Raw genomic sequence first — 11589 nt, 5'->3', positions numbered from 1 at the left:
GAGTAGGATGGTTGTGACAGCAGTAGAAGGACTTCAGAACCAGGAAGGTCGTCTCCTCCTGTACCTCTCCCATACCCCAGGCTCTGGTAACCACCATTCTACTTATTTCTATGAGTTTGGCTTTTAAGAGTATATGACCGAGATTATGCAGCATTTCTCTTTCTGTGCCTGGTTTGTTTCACTTAGCATAACGTCCTCCTGGTTCATCCATGTTGTTGCAAATGACACCATTTCTTCTTTTTAAGGATGGATAATAGTATTCCACTCTGTGTGTGTATGTGTGTGTGTGTATGTATGTATTCTTTATCCATTCATCCAGTGATGGACACCTAGGTTGATTCCATATCTTAGTTATTATGAATAAACATGGGAGTGCAGATATCTCTTGGACATACTGATTTCAGTTCCTTTAAATATATATCCAGTAATGGGATTGCTTGATTGTATGGCAATTGTATTTTTAATTTTTGGGTAAAGCTCCATTTTTTTTATAATGGCTATACTAATTTACATTGCCATCAACAGTGTACAAGTGTTCTCTTTTCTCTACATCTTCTTTATCAGTTATCTTTTATTTTTTGATAATTGCCATTTTAATAGGTGGTATCTCATTGTGGCTTAATTTGCATTTCTATGGTGATCAGTGATGTTGAGCATTTTTTCATATACCTATTGGCTATTTGTATTTCTTTTTTTGAGAGATGTCATTAGGTTCCTTGCCCATTTTAAAATTGGGTTATTTGCTTTCTTGCTATTGAGATGACTTCTTTATTTATTTTGAATATTAACCCCTTATTAGATGTGTGATTTGCAAATATTTTCTCCCATTCTATTGATTGTTTCTTCACTCTGTTGATTGTTTCCTTGGTTGTGCAGAAGACTTTTAGTTAGATGCAATCCCATTTGTCTATTTTTGCTTTGTTCCCTGTGTTTTTGGGATATATCCAAAAATTTATTGCCCAGAGCAATGCCATGGAGTTTTCCCCCATGTTTTCTCCTAGTAGTTTTACAATTTCAGGATTTATATGTAAGTCTTTAATCCATTTTGAGTTTATTTTTGTATATGGTGTGAGACAAGGGTCTAATTTCATTCTTTTGAATGTGGACATCCAGTTTTCCCAACACCATCTATTGAATAGACTGTCCTTGCCCTATTGTGTGTCCTTGGCAGCCATGTCAAAAATCAATTTGGGCATCTATTTTGTGTGGAGAGAAGTGGCTCAGGGAAAGGATATATATGAACTCATGGACATGGATATTGGTTGATGGCTATGACTCACAACAGCTGGGGAATGGGTGCATCACCTGCTTAAGAGGTCCTGGGAAGGGCATCAACAATGTCTACTAAAATCCATTCCTTGCACTGTTCAGATTCACTTGTTTCTGGCTTTCAGGTGGGCAGTTTTTATTTTCTCATCCACCATTGGTGTTACCTCCTCAACCCGCTCCTTCACTCACTCTAATAGATGATATTTATATACATAATTAGGTCCACTGTTTGACAATATACTTTGCTCAGAATGATCTAATTATCAGCAGAATAAAGGTGAGCTTGTTTTTGGAGGGTCCCAACTATATCTCTAGGTAAGGACCAGTGCACCTGGTCCAGTTTATACACCATCCCAGCTCCCCTGGATTCCACTTGCGTTGACTGCTTGCTTTGCTTTTAGATTGGAGTGACTCTAGTGACAACTCACTCTGTTCTCATGGTCATAAATCCCTGCTCATTGCTGCCACTGCTGCTGCCACCACAGACCGAGAACTCCACTTGCACAGTGCTGTCTGCTAAGGAGAAGTTGCTGTGCCTGAGCACCAGACCAAATGGACTCACAGAGACTCCCAACCAGGTAAAGAGGTGATATGGCTTGTGGATGTCAGCCACATTCTCTTCTTGATCACCTCGCTGCTGGAACAATGGGCCATGATCAGAGTAGAGTGGTCATGGAGATTGAATGGAGGCTATTCATGGGTCCAAGAACATGGACACTCTCTTTCACCAATATCAATTCGGGTCTTGCCACTATTAATCACCTAACTTGCCAGCAGCAGAGACTATCGCTGAGTCTTTGAGATGGCACTGCTTTTGGAGAGATCAGGTGGCTATCCAGTGAGAGATTGACCCCTCTACTTTGGAGGGGATGGACATTCATCTTTATCACCATTGATACCTGCTCTAGACATGAGTTTTCCTTCTCTGTCTGAAATCCCTCTGCCACTACCACCATATGAGGGCTTACAGATTTCCCAATCCATCAACCTGGTTCTCACACATGTTACCTCAGAGCAAAGGACTCATTTTATGGCAAATAATGTAAAATGATGGGCTCATTGGTCTTATTATATACCATGCCACCCAGAAGCAGTCAACCTAGTGGAATTATGAGCTGGCCTGTTGAAAGCTCAGCTAAGGTGCCAGCTCAGAGATGACACCCTGTAGGGTTGGAAGTTGGAGCACTGCTTTCCAGGATGTGATACATATGCTGAATCAATAACCAATTTATGGTTCAGTGTCCCACATAGCTAGAATATATGAGTCTAGGAATCAAGGGATAGAAGTGGAATTGATCCCTTTAGTTATCACTCCCAGGCACTTACTTGTGGAATTTGTATCTTCCTGTTCCTGCAAACTCAAATTCTGCCAGTTTAGAGGTCTAAGTTTCCAGGAAGAAAATGCTTTTTCCAGTGCAGGTGGGAAAGGCTCCAGTGAACTGGAAGTTGTGACTATCACTCAGCCGTTTGGGACTCCTCATAACAGTGGACCAGCAGGCAAAGGAAAGAGTTGCCTTATGGCTAGAATAATTGGCCTTAATTACCATGAGAAGCTAGGGTTGCTGCAATGCAATGGGAGAAGATAAGAGTATGACTGCAACTGAGGGAATTCCCTGGAAGTATCCCCTATACTTTTGTGCTCACTGATAATTGTAAATGGGCAGTTACAACAACCCAAACCTAACAAGTGCAAAGCAACTAACAACTCAGTCCCCTCAGGGTGGAGCTCTGGGTCACTCCATCAGACTACAGCTCAGCCTTACTAAACTGCTAGATGGTTGTAGGGGGGCACCTAGAGTGGGTGGTGGAAGTGAGATGCAAAATATCAATTAGGACTCTAGGACCAGCTGTGGCAGTGGAGATTTTCAGAAGATTGCAATTGACCATTGACACCAATTACCAGAAAAGACTACTCACTAACCTGAGGGAACCTGTAGGACTTAGCTTCTGTGGTAGCTTCCTGAATGGGCTGAGTGATGCACCTGGAAATGGAAGGATGCTTTGTTCCCATGCAGAAAACCCTGACCAATGGGATTCTGAAGATGGGTATATGCATTTATCCACTGGTGGAGCCATGAGTGGTGCTGCATCCTCACTAGTTAGAATACAAGGATGGGACTTGGAGCCAGCATAAAGACAAAATCAGAATAGCTATTAATCCCATCATGTAGAGATAACCCCCATAATTATTTTGATGTAATTACTTCCAATTTTTTCCTGTGCATATGTAAAACATATAGCTACCAAACTGAGATTCTACTCTAGGAAGATTTTTCATATTGCTTTGTAAAAACATTACATTATATTGAATATATTGAATTTTCTTGAATTTTTCCATATTAAATGTTTTTAACACAAAGCTTGTGAATTTAAAATATTCATTCATACAAGTTTGTCATAGAAGCTTTCCTCCATGTCTGGGATTCCAGATTTTTGTTATTAAAAATGCTGCGATTAAAATTTTTATGAATGAGGCCGGGCGCGGTGGCTCAAGCCTGTAATCCCAGCACTTTGGGAGGCCGAGGCGGGTGGATCACGAGGTCAGGAGATCGAGACTATCCTGGCTAACATGGTGAAACCCCGTCTCTACTAAAAATACAAAAAAAAAAAAAAAAAAAAAAAACTAGCCGGGCGAGGTGGCGGGCGCCTGTAGTCTCAGCTACTTGGGAGGCTGAGGCGGGAGAATGGCGTGAACCCGGGAGGCGGAGCTTGCAGTGAGCCGAGATCACACCACTGCACTCCAGCCTGGGAGCACAGCGAGACTCCGTCTCAAAAAAAAAAAAAAAAAAAAAAAAATTTTTATGACTGAATCTTTGTGTATGTCTTTGATTTTTTCTTAAAGAAAATTCCTAGCAATAGTTCACTTGGCCAAAGGTGTTCAGCACACCTTCAGAAGTGATGGGTGTTGCCAGCCTCAGGCTCTGGCTGTTGTGTCCCTGTCCTGCCCTGTTTTCTCTCCTCCAGTCAGTCTCCCCTGACAAGGGTTTGTGTTGAGCAGGCTCTAGGTTGTGGACTTCCTGCTGGTTTGGGTGAAGCCATTTGTGGATGGGTGTTGCTCATACAGACCTTGTGATGCTGTCTCTCCTCTAATCTGTTCTCAGTATCTGTTTTGTAACAATAAGTGAGTGGAAGGCAATCTTCTCTGCATATCAGATGAAAGCTTCACAGAGGGAAGATCTTTTCTTATCAATGTGGGCTATGAGGAGGGCCCTGTGTGGTATCAACTGCCTTCTTTATATCATGTATCTAAACCAGCAGTCTTCAACGAAAGAGAGTGATCTTTCTTTCCTCCTCCCTCCCTCTCCTGGGGATATTTAGCAATGCCTGGAGACATTTTGGTTGTCACAACTTTGCAGTGGAGAAGGGGGTGTTGCAACTGGCATCTAGTAGGAAGATGCCAGGGATGCTGTAAACATCTTATATCTTGTTTATAATTCAAAATGTTCTTAGTGATTCTGAGTATTACTAAAGATAAATCAGAACTGGTATAGCGGTGATAATTAAGGCAAGGAAGGATTTGGTGGCATTTCTCATGCTGGAAATATGGATCCCGCCTTTCCAGGGAAAATCTCTTCTTTTTTCTCAATTTTTTCTTCATTATTTCCTATTTTTTTTTCTCTCTCTCTCTTTCTTTCTCTTTCTGTCTCTCTCTCTCTCTCATACACACACACAGACACACCCCTTCCAAATCCTTGTGTGCTTGGGCTGGGAATCAGGTCGCTATGTGCAAGGAGAAGAGAGCAGCAGAGAGGGGACACACACTCATGACTAGAAGCTGTGTCTTCACTGAGGTTTATTGAGAGTTCTGTGACCTGTAGGATACTTCTGGAGGCTCAGGGTTGTGGCTGAGGGACCAAGGGCAGGCCAGAATGAGTGGCACACACTTTACTGGTCAGGTCCAGTTCCAGGTTCCCTTTAAGGCTGGCTCAAGATCCAGGGTTAATTTGCCTGCAGGATCTTGTTGATCCAGGGCCGGTAATGGGAGATTCGGGTGAAGACAGCAGGGGGCTTTGCATCCAACCTTCCATAGGATACGATGCCCTGGGCCACCCCAGCACACAGAAGAGGGCCCCCAGAGTCTCCCTGGAGGGGGAGGAGAGAGAGAGAGAGAGAGAGAAGAAGGTAAGCCCAGGAAGTCTTCCACTCCTGTCTGCCAGCCAGCTTGGAGTCACAGTGAGACCTAAAGTCAAATCAGACCCGGGAGCTGGGGCTCCTCACTTACACATCTAGTTCTGATGCCCCTTCTTCCTTTCTTGGGACAGTCACCCACATTCTTCATGTCACCCCATGCCCCCAGTGCAGTAGACTGGAATGGATGGTCAGAGGCTGTCTTGGGCCATAGGAGGACAGACAATCCCTGTGATGCCAACTCTGTCACTGGCTGACAACCTTCTGACCCAATCTCCTTCTAAGAGCATTCTGGTCCCTGAACAGTGAGTTTTGGAGAAGAAACCTAGTTGGAGGATCACCTTAAATGCAGATTTTGTCTTCCTGGGATTGCCCACACACAGCTGAAGATTGTGGTCAAAGTATCTGAAGTGGCTGCAGGCCTGGGGATCCATGAGTCTCAGCTTCACCTCTTGCAGAGTGTCTGAGCCCGGCTTCAACACACCTGTTCTTCCCCAGCCAGCCACCCGGCACATTCTCCCAGGTGGGACAAAGTTGAATTGGGATGGGAAGGGGAGTGTCCCCACGGCCAGGGTCAGGCTGGCTTTCTCCTTCAACTGTGAAGGGAATGAAGGACTGTCAGTCCTCGAAATGGGTTCTGGACAGTTGGAGGTGAACAGGGAGGGACAAGGTGAGTAGCTTCATGTTAGAGTCAAGTCCTAAGAAAAATTCAGGGCAACGAGGACCTGAAGGAGAAGCTTAGGAGAATGGGAAGTGGAAAAGGAGAAGAGAGGTGTTGTCACCTTTAGTAACATGATATCGTGGTGAAGAGTAGAAGTGTTATATTTTGGATGACGGAATTGCTTTATAACCTCAAGCTCCTGCCAGGTGTCTTCTTTCTCTGTTATGTTATGGGCTCCAAGGGTGACTGTTATAGACCTGTTGTGAGGAATAAGGAAGGAAAAGGAGTGACAGGGATGGCTTGGGGTTTCTCCTGAGGTGAGCTCATTCTGAGAAAAGGGGACTAAAGTCTCTCACTGGGTCCCCGGACTCTACCCATCTCCCTTTTCATGGGCCACTTGTGGCGTTTAGGGGCTCAGATTTTACTCATGAAAGAGCTTTCTCAGGGAAGAGACACAATTTCTAGGACCCCTGGAATTACTGGGGAATGAACAGACCATGGAGGACTCAGGGGACAGGGTTCACACTTCCTGATTCAGGGAACCCTGAATGAGGGCCAGCCCCCTGAAGCAGGAGATATCAGTTAAAGGGAAAAGTGAGGGTCTCATGTGGACCCTGTTCTCTGCCTCCCATAAAATGATGGGTTCAGGACCCTGAGAACTAGAGGCCAGTGTTCTTGAAAAGGCCATAGAGGAAGTGGCCCTGAGACTGGGTGGGGCCCTGAAAAGTGAACTGTGTGCCTTGAGTTCGGTAGGGGTGAGGGGTGCTACTGCTACAAGAGGGACCTTGGACAGGGCCTCCTTCTCCTCCGAAGGGGAGCTTAGCTCACAGTGACTGAGGCTCAAGGAAGCTATTCAATCACAGACTAAAGTCTTTCAGCCCAAGTCTTCCCTCTCCTGAAAGTTGACCAGACCCAGGACCCCCTCTTCAGGCCCCAGTGCAGGTGTAACCCTGGTTGCTACTCTGGTTGTTCACCTCCCATTTGGAGATAAATGGACCCTGTTGTCTCACCTTCCTGCACAATGAGCGGCTGTCAGCACAAAGTTCCGTCTTATCAGGAAACCACCACAAGATTTTGAGGGACCGTTGGAGGTGACAATTTCCAGGTAGGCCATGTAGGGGCGGGAGTGCGGCTTGCATTCTGTGCCCCCGATGATCTCCCCTGGAACAGAGCACCCCAGGGTTTAAACATGGGTTTTAATACTCTCTCCAATGAATGGACAAATTGGGTTAAAGCTGAGCGAGGCTTCCCTGGAATCTCATTCTTACTCTGTGTTCTGCCCACCTTCCCTCTCCTGTCTCCTATATTTCGTATCTTTCCCACTCATAACCTTCCAGGTGAAATCCATTCTTTCCTCCAGGTGCAACAGCTGGTCCTGCCTCTGCTCCATTCAGATGTTTTCACCTCAGATTTCCCCCACTCCCACCTTGCCCTGGCCCACCCTCCTCTCTCTCTGTGTAGGATCCGCTGTCCAGGTTCCTGTTTTAGATTTCTCCACAGCTCGTGAGCATGGTCACAGAGTCAGCAAATAACAAGGTAATGGGTAGCCCTGATGCTCAGAAGATTAAGAGGACATGTCTGTTTTCCTGGGGATACCCCTTTTCCTTCCACTTGCTCTGGGTTTTTCCACAATTGAGGTAAAATTCCTTGTTCCTGGGAGCTGTCCTAGGCTGTAGAGAATGGCAGTGGGTGGGGTGGCGTGCATCCCAAGTGGAAATTTCCCTTTGGGACTCTTGAAGAGAGATCTTGGAACGCTGTTCAAGAGTCAGCTATTTTCAGACTAAACATATTTGTTTCAGGAGCTGATACTGCAGATTTCAGAGGGAAGAACCCCGATACTCACCAGCTTCAGCTCTGGAGCACAAAAAAAGGAGCAGCAGGGGGAGAGGAAGCAGCAGCATCTTCCCAGAGAGGTTGCCTGAGCAAATGCTGGTTTTCCTTTCCAGTCTTGGGTTTTATAATACCCAGCAGGCAAGAGAGGGGCAGGGCTGGTAACCACAGGAACTGCGTGGTCATGTTTTCTTTTCTCACTCTGAATTGGCTGTGTTTATGATCAGAAGTTCCCCCAGAATCACCCTGTGTTTTTCTAGAGAGGAACTTGAGCCCTGAACTCCCAAGTGCTGGCTTCTCAGATGTACCCTCAACCATGGTGCTTTTTCTGGAGTTGGGGGCAGGAAATGGAGGGGCCATGTTTTTCTTTCCCAGTTAGGGCAGCTTGTGAAAGGCCCACTGAATGTTCAGTGCAAAGATTTTTATGGCTATGATCCATAGTCAGAAATGTATATTGCAGAGTCCCAATGCATGCACATATGTATGTGTGAGTACGTAAGCAAAAATCAAAGGTTTCAGAAAACAATCTTTATCTTAACCTTCTGCGATGTTCTGTTAGTTTCCATTCCACTCCACTCCACTCCATTCCACTACATGTCAAAACTTGAGCAACAATGCCACTTAAAGGGATAATTCCTTGTAATTTGAAAAACATTGACCTGGATCTCTCTCCTCTGAACCATGTGTTTTTGGCAGAAGAGAGATCCAAGGAAGCTAGATGTGGAAAAGGAACAGACCCTAGGACAGAAATTTATGCAAAGAGCAATTGGGATTGGAATTAGCATTTTCTGAGAGTCTGGCATATCATATATTGTCACAACTCTTAGATATATTATTACTTTCATAGCAACCCTATCAATATGTATTACCGTTATGATCATTATCATGTCATGATAGTCAAATTTTTAGATCAGCTATCATAGCTTATGGTTCAGATTAGGTTTTTCTGATTCCAAATCAAGGGTCCTTTCTGCTCTAGCACTAGAGAGAAATAGAGGAATAGAGTCCTGCCAATGTGGAGGGGAAGTAAAGATATAGAAGGGTGTTTGCTCCAGAGAGGTTGGGGTTTCCTACTGTCACATTAAGAATCAAGCTTTCCACAACAACCTGGGGACACACCATTACTGTCACTTTACAATTGTAGAATTGAGACTCAGACACATTAACATGACCAAGACCACACACCTTATAATATCAGAAGTGGGTTTCAAGCACATAGCTGTTATTTTCCCTGGACTTAGAGAAGGCAGTCCACATGGTGGACTGTCATTTCTCTTGGAGATTTACAAGGCATTCAGTTCAAAAGATGGGGATGTGTAGTGTATAAGTGCCTTTTCCAAATCATCTTGCTATGCCCTTGGTCTCAGCTTGGGCTTGTGACCAGAGTGATCCACTCCTTAGTATATATTGGCCAGGCCCTCTGTTGCTTTTAACTTAATTTCCCAAGTTCTACCTACAGCTCTAACTCTCTCTAGAATAAGATATTTACACACATTCCTAATGTCTTTTCAAATCTGGTCTTCTTAGGTGTCCTTATACCACTTTCTTCATTCGTTCAAGTGTTGCCAGAGAATATTCAGAATGCCCAGTTAAATTTGTATTTCAGATGAACAACAAATCATTTTTTAGTTAAGTATGTCCAAATATTGAATGAGACATACTAATACTACAAAATTGTTGTTTATCTAAAATTTGAATTTAGCTGGGAATCCTGTATTTTTTATTTGCTAAAGTTGGCAACCCTACTCTGGGCATTCCACCATTAGCAGAACAGAAGAGAATCCAGAGCTGGAGAAGTCTTGTCCTGTGGTCTTACATCAGTTAGACCAAAAAAAGCAGAGGCTTAAACAAATCAAAGGTGTTTGTTTTCACTGATATAATGATAAATTGAGAGGTAGGTAGTCTGGGACTAGTATGACAGCTCCACAGCATCAAGATTCAGATCCACCAAGACTTAAGTTTTGTTCCACCTGCCTGGCTGAGGGTGAGGAAATGGAATAGGTATAGCCCCAGTCAGGGGACCAATTTCAGAAATGAGGACTGCACTATCTGCTCACATTTTCTTCTTTTCTCTGTCATATGTATACCTGTGTATTTTAAGGTATTTCCTCTTTCTCATTCTTCTTCGAAGCCCCTTTGGTTATTTTATATATAGCATGTTGGTAGTGAACTTTATGGATTAGTGTACAGTTATCAAGTTGGGAGACTAGAGAATATCAAATTGAAAATGTGATCAAACTATTGTTGGAGCATGTATCACCTCTCTAGGTACTCTAGGTACTTCACAGTACTTGAAGTTAAAAGCAGTAACTGTTGACACTGGGTTATTTCAGTTCTGCTGAGTCAAGCCTAATTTTCCTTTATATAAAAGATAGTAAAGATTACGTTCAGTGCGATAATTTTTGTTCTTGGAAACTTTAAGTATGGCAAAAGAATGAATGTTGATGTTGGGCAGCCAAGTGATGGATTGTAGTAGACATTTTCCATTTATGTGGCTCCTTAATGTCTCTGGAACACCCTTCTTGTATTAGAGGAATTCCCAATGATAATTTTTGCCTTACTAAGGTGGAATCCACAAACTTCCATTCCCAGTTCCTCTTGCATTTAGGTCATGTGACTTAGACTCTGTTTATCAGATAAAGAGGTGTACAATTTGACTTAGAAGGGAGTAACATGAGGGAGCTATTATCATGTAGAATTAATTCTTCTAGTGAGGGTGAGTGGTTTATGGAAACCCTCAAACCACAGAGGGGTAAGGGTTTGTGGAAATAATTGATGATTCAGATGTCCAGTGCTGCCTAGAATGTTTGGGCCAACAAAGGGGTAGTGGGACCTCTGCTGCACAGTGCAATGGTGTATTTTGGAAATTGCTTCCGGCTAGTTCGACTCTAGACATAATCCTACAGCATCTTGGGAAGCAGCTGTTGAGTATGTATAGAAAGAACTTACTAACAATCTGTTGTTACGAAATAAATGTGTGGTCAGTGGAGGTAAGTGATTTCTCATCGCGGCAGATACTCAAGTAGAGGTTGAATCGAGTCTTGATTAACAGTTAGTAGGACAGAAAATTTGGGCCTGATGTAGAAGCACTGGCATTTAAATAATGGCAATGATTCCTTAGTAACTATAATGCAGAGGGATCATCCCTTGTCTGAGTTCCCAAAGATGTATTAACTGTGCTATTATTCACTTTGACATTTAAAGCATGCAGTTTGCTCTGCGGTTAGATGGGGTGAGTTTGAATCTTGGTTCTGCCACTTAGCTATGTGTCTGAACTTAGGAAAATTTTTAAAGTTCTCAACCTTAGTTACTGCATCCATAAAATCTGAAGAATGATACAGTACAAGGCTTTTTTTGAGAATTAAATATGATGCTCAATATGAAATGCCACATGATTGGTTCTTAATAAATGTTAGATGGATAATTGATAGATGTGCCCTCATTGGCTGTATTTTTTTTGATGAAAGAATAAATCTTATACTTCCTCTAAATTCTCCTAAACACATTACAGATTAACATCCGTTATGGACTTTGGTTATTCCATGCTTTGCATATAACATCTTTTTTCTATTCATTCATGTGCTGCCAGGCTGTTTATTGTTCTTTGAGTAATGACTGTGTCTTTCTTGATTGAACATTTCTATGCAAATTGTTTTAACCCTCGAGGTGGCAGGTATAAAACACCTAGAAATTTTCATGAA

The 11589-nt window shown here is 43.3% G+C and overlaps 1 protein-coding gene across 1 annotated transcript; it reads right to left on the bottom strand.

Annotated features, from left to right (window-relative positions):
• Positions 1-5045: 5045 nt before the first annotated feature.
• On the bottom strand, positions 5046-8016 carry LOC100999092 (chymase). The gene is made up of 5 exons (XM_003901660.4): positions 7902-8016; positions 7069-7219; positions 6180-6315; positions 5739-5993; positions 5046-5352 (listed from the first exon to the last, which is right to left on the bottom strand). Exons 1-5 carry the CDS (start codon positions 7957-7959, stop codon positions 5209-5211), a joined length of 744 nt encoding a protein of 247 aa, XP_003901709.2. The 5' UTR covers positions 7960-8016; the 3' UTR covers positions 5046-5208.
• Between the last annotated feature and the right edge of the window lie 3573 nt (positions 8017-11589).

The sequence above is a fragment of the Papio anubis genome, chromosome 7 (genome assembly GCF_008728515.1).
Source record: "Papio anubis isolate 15944 chromosome 7, Panubis1.0, whole genome shotgun sequence".
Taxonomy (NCBI): domain Eukaryota; kingdom Metazoa; phylum Chordata; class Mammalia; order Primates; family Cercopithecidae; genus Papio; species Papio anubis.
The sequence above is the reverse complement of the archived record's forward strand: the minus strand, read 5'-3'. Positions and strand labels throughout refer to the sequence as shown.

What these genes read in the sequence shown, in the direction of transcription:
- LOC100999092 (XM_003901660.4), bottom strand. Translation starts at nt 7,959, where the DNA reads ATGCTGCTGCTTCCTCTCCCCCTGCTGCTCCTTTTTTTGTGCTCCAGA. An exon ending in GCCGCTCATTGTGCAGGAAG is followed by an intron (nt 6,316 to 7,068) that starts GTGAGACAACAG and finishes TCCTCACAACAG; the next exon opens with GTCTATAACAGTCACCCTTG. An exon ending in AGACAAAATCTGCATTTAAG is followed by an intron (nt 5,353 to 5,738) that starts GTGATCCTCCAA and finishes CTCCCCCTCCAG; the next exon opens with GGAGACTCTGGGGGCCCTCT.